Consider the following 18,833-nt stretch of genomic DNA (forward strand, 5'->3'; position numbering starts at 1 on the left):
CAGAGGGTCTGGCCAGAGGTCGGCTGCCACACAGCCCCCCTCCACTGCGCCCACGCCCTCCTAGTGTGGTTCTGCGGGATCATGTCCGTCCAGTTGGAGGGAGGATTCGTTTTCATCTCCCTCACTGGCTTTCCATCACCACAGACAAGTTGGTCCTGCAGATCATACGGAAGGGCTACTCCCTTCCCTTCCAGTCTTTTCCTCCTTCTATCCCTCCGACAAAGGAATGGCTGATGGAGGACCATCTGGCTTTGCTCCACGAGGAAGTTACAGCTCTCTTGGCCAAGGGAGCCATAGAAAGAGTCCCGATATCAGAAGTAGGCAGTGGTTGTTATTCCCGCTACTTTTCGATTCCCAAAAAGAACAAAGGCCTTCGCCCTATTTTGAATTTAAGGGATGTCAATCTCTTCCTCAAGAAGGAGAAATTCAAGATTCTCACTCTTGCTCCGGTTTTGTCTGCCCTAGACCAAGGAGACTGGATGGTAGCGTTGGATTTGCAGGATGCATATTTCCATATTCCTATCCTGCCAAGCCACAGGCGTTACCTGCGGTTCAAGGTGGGCCACGAGCACTTTCAGTTTATCGTGCTTCCTTTCGGTCTCACCAGTGCCCCTCGGGTGTTCACAAAGGTGATGGCCGTGGTGGCAGCTCATTTGCGCAGGTCAGGGATTTCAGTCTTCCCCTACCTGGACGATTGGCTGTTGAAGGTTCCTACGCCCCAGGCTCTCGTCACCCACCTCCAGATGACGGCGGACCTCTTGCATTCGCTGGGGTTCAATATAAATGTGCCGAAGTCACACCTGACTCCCTCTCAGAAGCTCTTTCATCGGAGCTGTTCTGGACACAGTGCAATATCGGGCTTATCCTCCCGATCAGCGGGTTCAGGATATTCAGGTTATGATTCCGATGTTTCGGCCTCTATCCTGGATCTCTGTGAGACCGACTGAGGCTGCTGGGACTCATGGCTTTCTGCATCCTGTTGGTCAAGCATGCCAGATGGCGCATGAGGGCTCTACAGTGGGACCTGAAGTTCCAATGGGCACAGCATCAGGGAAATCTTACCGACGTGGTTCAGATCTCGGAGAGGACTGCGGAAGATCTGCAGTAGTGGTTAGTGAACTGCAAGTGGGTCAAGGGCAGACCCCTCTCCCTTCCCCAACCAGATCTAACGGTAGTGACAGATGCGTCACTTCTGGGATGGGGCGGCCATCTGGGGGAGGTGGAGATCAGAGGTCACTGATCTCCGGCGGAATCCGGGCTCTGCATCAACTTGTTGGATCTTCGGGCGATCCGGCTAGCATTAAAAGCATTTTCTCCTGTTGTGAAAGGGAAGGTGGTGCAGGTGTTCACGGACAACACTACCGCAATGTGGTACTGCAATAAGCAGGGAGGTGTGGGGTTGTGGACCCTTTGTCAAGAGGCTTTACGCCTCTGGACATGGCTGGAACAGCATGGCATGACCCTGGTGGCTCAACACCTGGCAGGTTCTCTGAACGCCAGAGCAGACGAACTCGGCCAAAAATGCTTAGAGGATCACGAATGGTGTCTCCATCCAGAGGTGGCGCAAGGACTCTTTCAGCAGTGGGGAGAGCCTTGGTTAGATCTGTTCGCCTCCGCAGAGAACGCGCACTGTCAGCAGTTTTGCGCGTTGGAGTTTCCAAGGGGGCTATCGCTAGGCGACGCTTTTCGCCGCGAGTGGAGTTCAGGCCTCCTGTATGCTTTTCCGCCTATACCAGTTCTCAAGAAAATCAAGAAAGACCGGGCCCAAGTAATCCTTGTGGCTCCGGATTGGGCACGGAGAGTTTGGTATCCAGAGCTTCTCAAAATGAGCATCGGTCCTCCAATCAGGCTGCCTCTTCGGGAGGATCTTCTGTCGCAGCAGCAGGGGAAGGTTCTCCACCCGAACCTGTCAACTCTGCGCCTTCATGCATCGAGATTGAGCGGCGACAGTTGATGGTTTATGACCTCCCTCCCGAGGTCTGTGATGTCATTCTGGCAGCCAGGCGTCCCTCTACTAAGTCGATCTACACCTGCTGTTGGAAACATTTTGTTTCTTATTGTTCAGAGAGGTCTATTGATCCTCTTTCTTCTTCTCTGTCTAACATCCTTTTGTTTATTTTGTCTCTCGCCCAGCAGGTTTACTCCTTGGAGACTCTCAAGGGCTATCTTGCAGCCTTATCGGCTTTTCTTCAGTTGCCTGATCAACCATCTCTGTTTAAATCACCTATAGTACAGAGGTTTTTGAAAGGGCTTGTACATCTGTTTCCGCCTGTGCCTTTTGTTATGCCCCAGTGGGATCTTAATTTGGTTCTTACCTTCCTTATGTGTGCTCCTTTCGAGCCCTTGCATAACTGTCCTCTCCGGCTGCTCACTATTAAGAGAGCCTTTTTGGTGGCAATTACATCTGCCAGGAGAGTGAATGAGCTGCAGGCTTTATCTTCTAAGCCACCTTATCTCATGATATATCCTGACAAGGTGGTGTTAAGAACTCGTGCCTCTTTCCTCCCCAAGGTGGTGACCCCTTTCCATCTGGGTCAAAATATCACCCTGCCCACCTTCTTTGCACCACCGCATCCCTCTAAGGAAGAGGAGCGTCTCCATCGACTGGACCCAAAAAGAGCGTTATCGTTCTACCTTGACTGCACTAAAGAGTTCCGGGTGGACGACCAACTCTTTGTTGGGTACGTTGGTGCAAAGAAGGGTCGGGCAGTACAGAAACTATCCATTTTGTGCTGGGTCGTTCTCTGTATAAAAATATGCTACGCTTTGGCGAAGAAGCCGCCTCCTGAGGGCTTGAGAGCTCATTCCACTAGGGGGAAAGCTGTTAACACGTGGCATACCGGTGGTGGACATCTGTCAGGCCGCAACGTGGGCTTCTTTACACACGTTGGCGAAACACTACTGCCTGGATAGCCAGGTGAGAAGAGAGGGGCATTTTGCCCGTTGTGTCTTGCAGGACTTCCTAGTATAAAAAAAAATTAAAAAATCTCCTTCAGACCCACCGCCATGGGTTATAGCGTGGGTATCTATTCTAAGGTAAGGAAGGTGCAGCTAGAAGTCTCTATCAGATGAACAAGTTACTTACCTTTGGTAACGAGGTATGTGGTAGAGACTCTAGCTGCAGATTCCTTACACCCGCCCAAGCCTCCCTGCTCTGGGGAAATTTTCTCATGTGGATATATGTGTGTATATATATGTTTCTATGTGTACATATGTATATTTTTGATTTTGGCAAATTTTGCCTTTCTTCTAGGCATGAAAGTGTTTTTACTCCAAACAGTCAAAGAGGTTAAAAGTGTATTGGTTGGTTCTTCCATGACTCTGCGCTTCTGGCGCGGGAAGTTGTGGAAAAGAACTGACGTACGTGCGCCGAGACGGCGTCTATATAGACAACCGTCATAGACAGCTCCAACGACGGTGACGACGCACGCGGAGCTGGTCGCACGCGGATCCGAACTACGCCGTCCGACGGCGCGCGCGCAGGGTACTGCTCAGAAAAAACTCCGGATTTGAAGCGGACGCCAGGGAATTCTAAGGTAAAATCTGCAGCTAGATAGAGTCTCTACCAGATACCTCGTTACCGAAGGTAAGTAACTTGCCCAATCAGTTGGGATTAAAACCCTACTGGCCCTTGAACTCAACCATATCTCTTTTGGATGTTTTCTCCAAGTTCATTTTTTTTTTTTTGCTTGGGGTGTGTGCACTTGTTTGGTGAAACAGATTTTCAAGAGGGAGGTTGAGTGTTGCACCTTGTCACAAAAACATACTTTCAAAAACATTTATTGACGCCGGTTGTATCCCGTTTTTTTCAAACTAGTTTGTTTTAAAGATGCTAGGATGAGGGTAAAAAAGATGAAGGAATTTTTTTTTATTAATTAATCCATGATTCAAACCGAGGCCATGAATAAATCATAAAAATGTTACCAGACTTCCAGGCCTAGTGACTTGAAAAATTTAGTTGACCTAACTGTAATGTACTTGACCCAAAAACTGGTCTCAAATTTTGTGATCTGAGGCATATGTTTTATTTCTTCAAGTAGCTCTTTTCCTCATTATTTCATGGGAGTCCCTTCAAATATTCATCATGTCTGCTATACAAAAAGTCTTGTTTAAAAGACTAAACATTTTCCTATGTATAAATTTAGCCGAGATATGGGTACACGGATCTTCTCACCTGTGTTTTTTTGGCTCACCAATAGTATGGTCCTCCAGGCAGGAACAGGAATGTTTAAGTTCATATTTTAAAATTCTCATTTGTAATAGATATATTTTATAGATATATAACTACAGCATGATGTGATACTGCAGCGCTGCAGTCAGCACATTTTCATTGAAATAGCAGCAAACTTTCCTGCTGACATGCAGCTTTACTGATTAAAAATATGCAGTGTACAAACGATAATATGGAAACAGTGATGTGGAAACAATAAATATTTGCTAAAACACAAAGTTAAGTGTTTTAATTTGTTTTGAGCCTAATAAAATATTTGTTTCCATCATACTTAAGAATTTTTAAAAACAGTGGTTTCCCAGCTACTGAAATATATTTTGAAATATTTGTACAGTTCATTTACAAGCTATTTAAATTAGTTAGTAAAAAATCTAACATCCTTTAGCCTTTTATTTCATACTGCACGTTTGTCAGACATGATGTTTTGCTTTACTTTTCTTTCTTTGACTGCAACTTTAGAAGATTTTGTAAACATGACCCACAGGATGAAATTTGGAGCAATTTGTAAGTAGACGTGAGCTGACATCTGACCCCTGTCTTTGAACGCACAGCAAATGTAACAAGACTTAAGGCATTTTTACTCCTTCACTTTCTGAAATAAAAGAACACCTGCTATGTCAGCTGGATTTTCTCGCCAAACTGGCCGGTAGTCCCTAAACGTAGCTCGCCCTGATAACATCTGTAGAAGTAGATTTCTGGAGTCCTGCAAAACGAAAATCATTTAAAAAGTAAAACTATCTTCTTAATGAATAAATATGTGAAATATAGCATTGTGTTGTAGATAGGCTAGTTTCATATTTCTCTACAATTGAACTGATGCATATAATCGTGTTATGACATTTTTATTTTTTAACTGAAATAATACATACTTTTTTTTTTCATCTTCCTCCAATAAGAAGGTAGTGACTCTTGATTGTTGTCCATTTTATCCTGGCTGTTTTCAGTCAGTCCGACAAGTTAGGCAAAGCAGTTTTCTGATTCAAGTCGCGATGCGTGAGCCATAGACCCATGGCTGCTTGGCCACGATGTAAATGACCAAGAAAGGGTTTTGACTTTTTTTGGCTGTTGAGTAGACATAGTTCACTATGAAGCTATAGTATTGACAGAGCTACTCAATTTATGTGGCAGGGAGCGGGTCGAAATATGCTGTAGGGTTCAGTAAATTATGTACAATAAAAGACAAACTATGCAACAGAGTGTGAGAGTAATACTTCATTATTTAGTAATTTTTAGGGGTGAGCGCAAATCGCTCCGTCCCCTGTTAGTAATCTCTCTTTAGGCTTCTAACCACGCCCAGGTCATGTCAGTCACTTTCATTGGTTCGTGGGCTTGTCTTTTTAAAATCTGCCTGCTTTCATTAGTGAAAGGCATGTATAGGTAATGCCTTTTCCGGTGTTTGGCCCTCCTCAAGCGCACCAACCAACTACTGAAAACATACGAAGCTTGATGTTTTCTGTCTGGTTTCTGGACTACTTTTCCTCTTTATTTCACAGCATGATCTCACTGGGCAGTAGTTGAGCACTTTGCATGACATCAATCTGGCGGTAGACCATTTTCACACCTCTCTGCCAAAATGTGGAACACTCTTCCCACCCACCTGCCACAGACCAAAGACCTCCTTAACTTCAGGATACTTATCAAGACCTGGCTGTTCGAGCAGTAGTAGCACCGCCTCCGCACCCTTTCCCCTCCCCTCCTCATCTCCTTGAGACCCTCACAGGTGAGTAGTGCGCTTTACAAATCCCTGATTGATTGATCCTGTTTAGGTAATTGCACTTTTGCCGGTTACATAGATAATTGCACTTTTTACGGTTACATGGATAATTGCACTTTTGCCAATAGGTTTCACTGCAAAGGAACTTTTATTTCCCCTTTATGTGTCTGCTTTGCGCTGATGGCTGCCGTCGACTCGCTTATGTGAAACTTTTACTTTTCCGTTTATATGGCAAGAAAAGTCTGGTTCTTTATGTGAAACTCTTACCTTTTATTTTCAATTTATGTGGCAAGAAAAGTCCGGTTAGGAGTTTACAATGCTAACTTGAGCAAACACGCAAGACCCATTGCGTTGCAAATACTTGTTACACTGTCAGAACTTTGGTTGTACCTCATTAGTACCAGTTTAACACACACCTATAGCAATAAGCAACAGAAAGGTGGCTATTCTACATTTGCAAAGGGCCTTCTATTGCACAGCTACATGTGTTGCTGCATATTTAGTAAGTTTTGGACCATTTGAGCTAGAAACATTTTTTTTAACCTGCGGATTATGTACCATGTGATGGATTATGTGGCAAATGCAGCACAACTGTGAAGCCATGGAATTTTTCACACAATTACAATTGCATAATTCTGGTGGCCCTGCATATTGGTACTGAAAAAATGGATAGGCAGTTTGTGAAATCTACAGAGGAAGAGGAAAGCCTTCTTTGCATAATCACTTGAGTGTCCCACAATGTCCAGCAGTTATCCTGCACACCAATCTCATTTTATTACTCTTGGAATGGTAACTGGCTGAGTTGACCTTACCTGATTCCAGTTTTTAAACTGAATGTCGAGCCAAATGTCGGGAGCAAGCGCTTAACATGCTGCACCGACTCTGGGGTTTTATATTGTTTATGTAAAAAAAAATAAAAAAAAATAAAGGAAATGTCTGAATGGATGAGATTTGGCCGAAGCACTCGCCCAATTTTGAGCTGTCATGGTTGATTTCTGACTGAAAACCTGTGCCTGATTACCAGATAATTCAATTAAGCATCGGCCTAAAAATGCCCCAGCTGGCCTGTAATGACTAAAATACTTGTGGTGTGGCTGTAGAGTAGCTCCATATTGTAATGGTTTGGATTCATCCATCTCTGGTAGTGCAAAGGGTAATGCCCTTTTTACCAATAGAAAAACACTGCAATATAGGTACAGTTTTAGATGGGTTCCAAATGTGCATCAGTAATTAGGATTTTTTTTACTAAGGTGGTGCAGAAAAACAACCCCTTTAGTTAAGAAGTAGCAAGTGTGACCTGGTTTGCAAAAATTTCAAACCACTCGCAGATTTTTTTTTTTTTTTTTTTTTTTTTTAGTGCTTTTGCTAAGTCCCTAAAAATGTTTAAATTAGCTTATACTCGATTGGCCTATTTAATTTACTTATGTTCCTAGTAAAGTGGTATTTTACTTATACGTAAGTCACCATTAAGCAGCCCTTAGGGCAGGGTGCTTTGTAGTTAAAAAGCTGGACATGTATTTTTTAGTTATATATGTCCTAGTAGTGAAAATCTCCCAAATTTGTTTTCCACTACTGTAAGGCCTACCTTTCACATAGGATAACATTGGGTTACCTTATTACATTAAATTAGTGATAACTGTTTTGGGAGCAGGGAGAAATATGTTTGGCGTCTAAAGAATTATAACTTTAAACCCTCTTTAATTGTAATATCAGATTTGGAGTGTCATTTCTGAAAATGCCACCTTTAGGAAGTAGTTTGGCAGTTGGTTGGATGGGCCATCCTGACAGGTTGGAAGGGGCGGAGCTATAAATGGCCTCACTTGCACTTTAAAGCCACTGCCTGAGTGTGTACACACACTCACACTAACCTTTTATGGTTCCAAACATGATAGAACCAGGGCAGGGAGGCAGGAAATTCCAGACACTTCAGTAGTGGTAAAACTTCAGAAGTTTCTTCCACTTCAAGGCTACACCAGATTTTTTTTTTTTTTTTTAAAGAAAATACCCTCCGACCAACTCTTTAGTTCACTACTGGGCCTGCAGAGGACTCTTGGAGGACTGCCCTCCTGCTTGAAGCCTGCCCTGTTCCCTCAGAGGGCTGTCCTGCTGCTTGGGTCCTGCTTTTCTGCTTGAACCAAGGTCTTCCAGGGTGTGACTTCAAGGGCTAATTGGCTGTACTTCTGATCAGAGCCTTGTGGACAGAAAAAGGTCTAACCATCTTGAACATGGACACAGACTGAGTGAGTTCTGACCTTGGTAGTGGTGCCCCTCCAGTCCTGGACCCTTGGATGTGTGCTAGAAGTGCCCAGATACCCCAACTCTAAAATGTAGGACTTAAAAAAAAAAAATATATATATATATATATATATATATATATATATATATATATATATATATATATATATATAATAAACTGTCAAAAAAAGGGCTCTGAGAGGAGACGGAGACCCACCTGGTCGCCATTCTGCCCGAGGTGCTTCTTTGGTCAGCCTGACTTCACGGTACCTCCTGTTACGTTCTTCTTTGCAGCAGTACATCCAGTTCAGCAGCTCTTTGTGGAAAAGATATCAGGCCTTCAGGAGCCCTTGTCGGTTACAGCCCACAGCTTCACCTACTGGATAATTTTGACTTACAAAAAAGAAATTAAGTCCGAGCGTAGAAATCTTCATTGCAACTTCGTCTTGCAGCTCCCCGGTGACACCCCCTCCTTGAACACTGCTGGCTGACTTCCCCTGCTGAATTTGAACTGCTCACAACCTCACTCCATCATATTTGGCCATAACTTTTGCCTGTGCTCCGGACTTGTGTGACTAGATGTCTGCGATCAGTGCTTTGTGCTTTTTTTATTTTATTTTATTTTTTTATATTTTTTGGTGCTACTTTTAAAATTTGTGACTTAATATGGACTTGATTTTTGTTGTCTTGGTGGTTAAATTTATTCGGTGGTCCGACTCCTCGGACCATGGCAGGACCTTTCACACCCTACCAATGCCATTGTACCTGCAGCACCGTAACCACACCGCCGACCATCACGAAAAACATCTTCAGTGCCTTCTCCTCAGCGTAAGATCCCCTCTGCAAACATGCTACAGAAGCCTGGGACATCATAACCACACTCCAACCCGACCTGATGTTCATCACGGAGACCTGGCTCACCCCCGCGTCCGTTCCAGACGTCTCCTGCGCAACCCCTCAAGGCTACAAACCTATACACAGAAACTGCCACAACACGTGGAGGAGGCATCGCAATCATTTACAAGGACAGCCTCCTTTGCACCACCACTGTGGTGGATATATCACCCATCTTGGAACACCTTAACTTCCAAATCAGAACTGACGCCAAAACAACCATCGGAGGAAACCTTTCATACAGACCTGCTGGCCCCCGCCTTATGCAAAACAATCGCCAAATTCATTCTCTACTCCCCCAAGGGATGTCTTGCTGGGGGAGCTCAATTTAAATTTCGACAACCCAAACGACTGCAACTTCACCAACCTCCTTGACAGCCTCAACAACATAGGACTCAGGCAACAGGTCACCTGCCCTACCTACGCACAATGCAGGCCACACACTGGACCCCATTTTTACTGTCAGTGACTGGATTAAATTCTCACACAGGACGAAACTAACATGGACCGACCACTACATCGTACACTTCACTGTAAGGAGCACACGTAAACCCACCTCCTCTCAACCCGCCCTCCCACACTGCAGCAGGAGAAAAAATCACTGAGACTCAGTGGACCATCACCCAGTACCACCAGATCCCACCCCACCAGCAGCACCGAGCAAGACACCCGCCACTTCTCTGACTGGATACACAACTGCACCAACAAAATTGCCCTCACAAGAAACGCCAACACCAGAAGATCCAGCCTGCCCGCCGGCTTTCCCACCCAAACTTCGCCCACTAAAAAGAATGCAAAAGTCTCTTAAGACAATCGCTCACTAGCAAGAACGCATCAGACCGTGCCCCCTTCAAAGCAGCCCTCAGCAATTATCACCACTGCCTCAGGGAAGCAAAAAAAAAAAAAAAAAACCTCACCAACCACATCACGAAGCATACCAGCTGCTCCAAGTAGCTTTTTAGCATAGTGAGAGAGTTCTCCTGCCCTGCAGCCACAGAGAACACAATCCAACTCTTCCCGGCCCTCTGCGATTCTATGGCAGATTACTTCCACGACAAGGTAGCTGCCATCTGCAGCATCCTTGCCCTCTCGCCCCCCCCCCCCAACCACCAGCCCTGACCACTTCCTAACACCCAACAGACCCAAACCACAGCCACCTGATCACCAACTGAAAGACGCTAACTACTCAGGAAACATCTGCTATTGTGAGTACAACCCACTCCTGATCACCCAATGACCCATGTCCCCACCACATTTTCAACTTGGGACAGTGTGTAATCAGTAGTGCGCTCACAGATATACGTGTGCTCTAGTAAAATGTATATTAATTTGCTTGTGGGAAGAAAAAGACATGCAAGTGGCTCAGAAGATGGTGTTCAGAGAGGGAAGGCATACAGAAGGTGGAAGGGAAAGAAGAATATCTGAAAGGAAAGGTGACAATCAGATTTTAGAAATACGATTTTTATTTTTGTGATCGCGTGCAGTTTGAGGATGCAAGACTGTAGAAAGAAGTCACAGCATTTGCAGGTGAAGATAGTGCTGTATTAGACAATTTTGATAGACACCTGGCTCTTGTGTGCACTTAAATATCCTGCAGCACACCATACCATGAAAGGCCACACCTAATTTGGTGCTAAATTATTCATAAATGTTATATTGGTGAAGTGCTTGAGAAAGTAGTTTTTAACTGTACACTATTCTGTCCCAAGATGTACAGTCTGCCCACAAGTAAAGTGCCATTAGACCACTGTTTCAACAAAGAGAGCGAATTCGGTCAGGGGATGGGAATGTAAAGTAATGGCTGCACAAATACAGGGAAATCTTGAAAGCTTTAGACCGTACTCGAAGGAAGTTGTAATATCAGGATCATAGTCATGTGAGAAAAATAGATGGATAACTAATACAAGCGTGGAAAATGAGATTCTGTGAATGTTTGAGAAGACGACTTCTGATACTCATCCTTCTGTTTGGCTCAAGGTATTACAGGACAAAGTAGGATCCATTTTTGGATACATCTTCACAAGATGTTTGGGCAAGGAGCGCCTCCCCAAACAGTGGAAGTATATTGCCTACATTCTAGTAGCTGGAGGGTGGGGAATCCAGAAACTGGACTTCTTTAGAAATCCAAGGAAGATTTTGTTAGCAAAGGGCTTCTGGTTGGACTTCACGGAGCACTGTCCTTTGATAGATCAGCGGGGTGCGGGGTTGCAGATTCTGTTGTGCAAGGGGTATAGGTCACTTTGGGTGAGGCCCAGCCTTCTGTTTTCCTTGATCACAGTGGTGCTTAACAACATGTTCTACTTTTTGAATTTGTTGTGTGTTTTTTTTTTTTTTTTTTATAAAAATATTTTATTATAGATTTTAACTTATTTTATTTTTCTAAACATACCTCACCCCACTGCATTGGAGTACGTTTTGTGCTGCAAAATGTAAATAAGACTATACCTACACATACTCTTCATACAAGTTATAAAACTACTGAAGGAGTATACTACTGAACATTTACTCACAGATGCACCAATAATTTGTTTTATCAGTCTTATTAGTTTTCTTTAAAAATCTTCCCTGCTTGCGATTTTTGCAGCGAGACTATTGGTTTACAAATTAGAAATAGGAATGGCAAATGTATTGTCGCAAATGCCGCAGAACACATGTAATCGTTTGCCCAACCACCAAGTTTGTGGCATGAGTCATCCAACAAGATTATTTCCGCGATAAAGAAACTCGCCTCTTTAGTTCTTCCCTCACTTCAGGTCCCTCATCAGATCTAGCAACCTCATGTTTATGACCATAGATATATCACCAAAAGACCACTGTGTGGGCCATCACTTAAAAGCCTTAGCTGTTGCGCATGGAGTGTTGGGGAAGGGAGGGTGAATGATGCTGGGTTACATCTAGTACTCTGTTGTAATCTCCTGGATGATGTGGCCGATTTGCAATCGGAGTGGAGGGGAGCAATTATGGTTCCCTCACATTTGGGACATAGATGCTTCCCAACAGTAAGGATCTGCGATCTAGTTTGCCCTCTACAATACTATCTACCATTACTGCCTGCTTTTTCATTGCAGATCTCTAATGGAACTTACAGACTTATCCAAATAAGTGCTCCCCAAGCATAAGACGAAAACCCAGGGGACACTTGGACCCTCGTCGTTTGGTTTGAGGTTTTTATTCCTCCCTCATGGTCAGCTACAGTAATGCCATGTAAAGCCCCGTATGGCTCAAATATAAATATAAATATACATTATATTGTTTGACTGCTGTGGACATCCCTTATAAGTCCCAAGTTAGAAATTTGTGTGTTCAAACCCATCTCTTATCGAGGTTTGAGGTCCATAGACCCACAGAGTGAGTTCTCTCTTCATTCTTCGATCCATAAATTGTCTACCAAACGTGTCCCGTTGTTGATTTGAGTAGTACGTTTAAATACCTTTGTTCACTTTTTATGACTGCAGGACAATAAAGAGAAAAACAGTACTTGGATGGTGCACTAGAAAAAAAGTATGTGCATGTTTAATACATTTTCCGAGTAGTGACTTTGCACTGAATGACACTGTGGTGCTTTAAAGTAGTGGGAAAACACACCATAGGTTTAATTTGTGTACGTACTACGTTGAAACAGCATTCGACGTACCAAACTCAACTGTGTTGATATGCAGATGCATACATTTAGCACAAGCCCAGTGAAGAAGATAATTCTTCAGTCGGGCCATGTTCTAGATGCTACTTTGATTAAATAGGACGCTTCCCTGTTTTTTCCAAATATATAGCATGTGCATTAAAGCATTTTTAACACTTATATACTTTAAATTGTGTTTACAAATCATGAAGTAAAACACCGACAAGCCTGCTCTCCATGTGATTGCTGTGTAAATTGTTGTAAGCCTTGATAAGATAGTGAATTGTTTAAGAGAATGTTGTGGTTTCCTTGGGAAATTAATACCAACTACTACGTCTCTTGGTCAACCACAGCGTCTGCAAAGTATATCCTCCCTATCTCTCTAGGTTGAAACGGGAATTTTGAATTTCATTTTTTCCTCTTATTCAAGCCTTTGGTAAGACATGACATTTCGAGAGGCATGGCCGCATGGGTATAAAATAGGGTAGAGTCCAGTGCCAATAAAGAACAGAGGTTTCTCTTAAGCGGGTTCGCTAAGAGGTCTGAGAGAAAGTTAGACTTTGTCGCTATACAAGTTAGCTTCACATTACATGTTCTAAAAGCTGATTTCATACTGACATATTAACTTTTTTCAGATGAAGGCCCAGGAGGTGTGAATTTGTAGAAATTCTGATTCTACATGTTACATCACCTGACACAGAATATTAAGTCCTTTTTTGCCATATTAATCTCCTAAACTTGTTTACCTGCCATGTTTAAAGTTAACTGACATGTTCTCCCTTCTGTATATGGGTCTAATCTCTTAATTTGCACTCGCACAAAAAATTGTCTACCTCATTTTTTCTCTTAACTGTTTGGTTCTCTTATATAAAAGCCAATTTATTTTCATACTGTTTCTTCATTCGTGCATTATGCTGACAAACTTCGCATGGCGCACCTGTTGAACCGTTTATTAACTTTACATTTATCAGAATGTTATTTCCAACCTGGATAAGTGAAGTTTGTCAGTAGAAATGTTACTCGAATAGATCCTGTGCATGTTGGTTTGCTTTAGATCTATTAAAGTAAATTGTGGTTTATATGTAGTTAGTAAAACGTTTACAGCTTTATAAAGGCCATATTTGTAAAGTAGTAAATGTTTTCCCATCTTGAAAAATACTAGCTGTTCTACTTAAAGTACCTTTAACGTCTGCATCTAATTGCTTTGGAAAAAAAATGTTTTTGTTTTGGACTACTGCTATGTTTGCAAAATTAATGGAAGATTTTCTCTTCTTTTTTACATATACAGAAAGACTTGAAGCTGCAGTGCAAGGTGGGCTGTGCAGGGGGGAAACGCCCGGAGGAGGCAGCAGATCGAAGAACAGAAGCAACCACTCTTTTAAAGTTGATGCAGCAATACCACCTTTAAAGCAGTTTCACAAAAAGTTTGACGTTTGGCTGCAGATTGGTAAAGGGCATTGGAGTTGGCAGTACTGGCATCTGATTTCAATAAATGGCATCAGCAAAGCACCGCTGAAGATCTCTCTCCCAACACTTAAACTCTGGTAGCAGCCAAAGTTGACTGAATCCCGGTAATACACGTCTGTGCACTGGCCGCTGCTTCCTGATGCCTGGCACATGCATGTCTTTGGCAGTGCCTGGCCAGGACAGCTCTTTCATGAAGGCTAATGAAATGTCAGCTATTCGAGTGGCTGCGAACAAATCTGCGAAAAAGGCTGATTCTGGCTGTGAATCGGATTCAGATTCAAACTATGCTTGTGAAGCACCTGGTTTTGATGAAGACCTCTCTAGGGCACGCAGTAGAGCTCCTGGAAAGCTAAAATATGGCACTGGATTGTCCTCTGGAAAGACTGTTGCTGGTAGCTCTGATAATCCTGTTGATGTGTACTTCAACCATGACTCAGTTGGAAGGCCCTGTAAGAAAATGAAGACTGAAAGCCTGAACTCTGTAAAACCTGCCACTGGTGGACTGACATCAAGCAAACCTTGCTCTTCTACCACATTGCCAAACAGTCCACATGTCCTCCAAGTGTCCAAAAGTAACACTGCTGATGCAGGCCCTCTAGATGTATGTTGTGATGTCTGCTCGGTATGTATATTTCATTCCGATCAGTTAATCTAGAAGCTCGATTTCCTTAAATGCGTGAACTAGTGCTGTAATAAGTTTCTTCTTTCCAGACAAAGCACTTCCGAATATGTGGAAATAGTAATGTTGTATATTTTCAAAGAAGTGGGGAAACAATATTCTAGTTAAAGCTATGATACCTTTATTGGCCCACGCTTACTTTAACTTCCAAGGCAGCATTAGTTAGTTAACTATTCTATTGATTGCCTAAATTAATCAAATCAGGCTGCAAACCCCTGCAGTAGCCCCTGTGCCTACATATCATGTGGTCCCCAAATCGCTCTGCTAACCTTATCAGAGCTATAACTTGGGTGTATAACTTAAGGTATGTGTTGACTTTGAAGAAATGCAAGACCCTTTGTTTTATGGCCATCATTTTTACGTCCTACCCAGTAGTTCCTTGAACAATACGCACTAAGAGCTGCAGTGGCATTGATGAATGGCGAAACATTTTCATGTTTGGATTTTTGTGTGATCAGTAATATTGGGTTGTTTCACTGTAGACGGGCCCGATATGGCTTTTGCTGCATTAGGGTTAATGCTATAGGTAAGTTCACCAGAAAAAACACACTAGGCTACCATGGGACCATGACTTCTCCAAAAATGTATGCGATTGTGAACAAGATTGCAATGAGATGTACTTTCGTCATATGATTACAGATGATGTACTTTACATGAGAAGAGGCTTCACAACTCTCTTTACAGCTTTATGTTTAAAAGGTAAGAGAATGGCTGCCTAAAAAGAGATTTGAAATGTTGTTGCTGGTTGGAACTTCATAAGAAGTCAACTTTTCATTTTGCCATCTTGGCTTCTTTAACATTTGGTTTTGTGTATGTGTGCTGAAAGCTATACATTTCAAATGTTCATTCTATAAATGCAGAGGAAAAATATTTTTTTTCATTCCTGGTGTCCATTGATGATCAGACAGCTGGAATTCCTGCGATGTGTACATTACATAAGTTGGGCTGCAAGTTTTCTCTGGGGTGGGCTTTGGCAGGCACGATGCTGGTGATTTGTCATTTTAACCAATGGGCAGGGACAAAAAGAGTTCAGCTTGAGTCCGAGAGTAAAGTATAACAAAGGTACTTGGAGAAAAAGAAAGTATTTGCCGTCGATACGTTGTGGCAGATGTTTCCCCAGCACAGCATGACTAAATGAAGACAAGACAGAATTGAAAGCCAGACTCTTAGGAGCCTATTGCAAGCAGACAGCCGTAGAGAGAACTGCTCTCGTGGGTGTAAGATTCGAAAGTACAATAGGTGATTTAATCTTGTGCGTTGTTGAAATGATTAAGAAAGTGTATTTTAGAGCAGGGTTGAGCCGTTTCCCCTGGAAGCCATTACCTTCTTTCTAATAGTAGCTTCCATCCACGATCCTCCGCTCGAGGAGAAATTGCAGTGTTCAGGCTTCATGTGCAGGGTGGTAGATCAGAGAAACCTCGTTGCTTTTCATCTTTATCACTTTTTTGGAGCCATAAAATGCTCAGAGCTGTGTGGCTCAGTTTAAGTTCTATTGGTTTCTCCGAGTTGATCCAACAGTCCAGACGGATTCAGTTATCCATCGTGGACACTTCAAGGACCCGAGTAGTAATATGTAGGTTGGTGACAAATAAATGTGTCGAATACAATGACGTAAAATGTTACAAATAAGGTACTTCTGAGAGGTGGATGTGGGTAAGAAGCTTTTCCACTTGCACCTGCTTCTCTCAGCACTTTCACTCAAATTCTTTCTATATTTTGCAGGATGATGGAGAAGAAGCTGCCCGCTTGGAAGAGTAAGTATATCAAGGTGCTGATGAGCTACTGTTGGTTTTAGTGACTGCAAATAATTTTACTTGGTGCAGAAAAGCTCATTTGAATTTCAGAAAAAAAGTGAGCTGTCAGTCAGTAGTGACAGTACTCTATAGTTTACCTTTTTTTTCTAGTGAACTAGAGCTCTTAATTTTAGACATTGTTTAGAGTTTCTGGTACAGAGTATATATTTTTGTCAGGAGCACGGCGTCCAGGTATTTAGACCTTCCCGAAGTCCCCTGATCTGATAAGACTTTGATCAAACTCTTCTTAATGTTAAAGCTGCTCCATAAATTACCATTCCTGCGTCCTAGAACTACTCTTTCGGCACAAAATGTAATGAATCATCTATCTCTTGTCCTTTCTTTGTGCATGTTGTAGTCAGCCTTGGTGAGGCACTGAACATTAATATTAACTAGTCCAAGTTCTTGCTGCTTGACTGACCAGAACTCTGCCAGATCCCTCGACGACCTTCCTATAACGAACAGTGTGGCACTGCGCTATGTGCTAATATTTTTACTGCCACTGCTTTAGGAATGTTCTTCCTGGGGGGCTAACATTTAGGAAGTGACTCCGGAACAGATTGCATTTGAGATGATTTTAAAGTATCTCAGAAATTTAGCCTCAGAACGTTTTTCTGTTGCATTTTCTACATCCGACTCTTCATGCGACAAACTTCAGTTTTTCTTTTAACGACTTGCAGTTGCTCTGCTAACTGTAAACCTGATAGTCCCCATGAATGTCCTCTCCATAAAAGCCAGACTTGTCCGTGGTTATAATTTGCCTGTTGTAGTATGGCACAATGCAGTTCCCTTATGTCTTCACATTTTCCAGTTGTGGCTTGCTAGGCTTGCTCACTCTGCTTCTGTCTTGTTCTCTCAAGGACACTTCCCTTTGTTTGTTGCTCTTCAAGAACAAATACCCTTGCATCACTATGAAATGGTCTCTCCAGTGGTAGGGCTTCGAGGGAGGTCGAAGACCGGCTGAAGGCCAGAAATAGTCAAAAGGAGTGGCCTGAGGGCATTCTCTCCCACTGGTAAACCCCTAAGACTTACCACAGGTAAAGATGTACCTGAGAGGAAGGTGCGCGCTCCAACAAGTCCTGTAGCTACTATGAGAGAGGGGTGGGGGGGAGATAATTTCTAGTTGGGAACAATGTGCAGTGGTTGAGTGAAAGCGATGTAGCCAAGACTACTTATGCGTAGGAGGTAGAAGGGTGATGGGCACTTGAGTAATCATTCTTTGTCATTGGAACTCTTCAGTGCCCTTTTACTAATGACTTTGTCTGTAGCTAAATTTGAACTCCTTATATGGCACTTTCTAAGGAAGCCTGCATGTATCTGCCTTGGCTGGTGGCAAACTCAATTCCTCCCAACTGTATTTAACGACATAACAGTTCTTCTAGTTAGATGTAATTGCTTTGACTGATGTGCCTCACAGTAGATGACAATGTGCGTTTTGCACACTAGAATCTGTTTGCAGCAAGTGGAGTTGTAAATCAAATGCTGTGCTCTTTCCTGCAAGTAGTGTTAAATTGGACTATTGCACGCTGTTCTCAGGCGTGCTTGTAATGACTTATGAGCGCTATAGACTCCACCATTAAAATCTTATTTCCACCATTTAGTTTGGAACAGTCGCCAGACGCTAAGGTCACAAAGTTTGCTTCAACAAATTATTTGATAGAGAACAACGTACCCTTTTATTTTTAAAAAAGGTTAGCGATACAGAGGAAATGTGCTACAAGAATGACATGTTTGAGGTTGGAAAACCCTCTTAGAAGTTTTGATTCCGGTTACAACTGGATCACTTTGAATCCTACAGGGTCAGGATTTATGTCTGAACTACAGCTTGAAGTAACTGTTGGGTGTTAATATTTGATTCAGAAAGACCACTCAGCAGTAAGGAAATTGGTGCAGGGATCTCTATACCATTATGGAATACGGGAACTCTACAAAGTCATCTCCGGGTGCATTTGTGGAATATGACTATGCTGATATAGTGGCCGTCGGGTACCGTAACGGCTTGCGGTGAGAGGAGCCACTCCTATTGCATGATGACTGTTCTGGTAATGAAGACACCAGTAATACAGGGCACCCACATTCACCATCAGCATGGAGAACTAGCCTCAAAAAGCACTTCAGATCCATCCATTGTGAACTTAAAAAGAGACTTGCAAATGGCTGGACGATTAATATTAACATAGGGTCGCCTTCAAGAACCTAAC

At 42.9% G+C, this 18,833-nt stretch overlaps 1 protein-coding gene across 3 annotated transcripts in view; it reads left to right on the plus strand.

Moving 5' to 3' along the window:
* The window catches only part of LOC138250572 (uncharacterized), a 167,762-nt gene that overhangs the window by 32,916 nt on the left and 116,013 nt on the right, over nucleotides 1-18,833 (plus strand). For 2 of the 3 annotated variants that reach the window (XM_069205577.1, XM_069205576.1), the window contains exons 2-3: nucleotides 13,982-14,782; nucleotides 16,562-16,593. In XM_069205577.1, the coding sequence (XP_069061678.1) occupies nucleotides 14,300-14,782; nucleotides 16,562-16,593 (515 nt within the window). In that variant the 5' untranslated portion in view covers nucleotides 13,982-14,299. Of the gene's footprint in view, nucleotides 1-13,981; nucleotides 14,783-15,478; nucleotides 16,594-18,833 lie in introns of all 3 variants that reach the window. The other variant, XR_011194992.1, reaches the window with a different exon arrangement.

The sequence above is a fragment of the Pleurodeles waltl genome, chromosome 1_2 (assembly GCF_031143425.1).
Source record: "Pleurodeles waltl isolate 20211129_DDA chromosome 1_2, aPleWal1.hap1.20221129, whole genome shotgun sequence".
Taxonomy (NCBI): Eukaryota; Metazoa; Chordata; class Amphibia; order Caudata; family Salamandridae; genus Pleurodeles; species Pleurodeles waltl.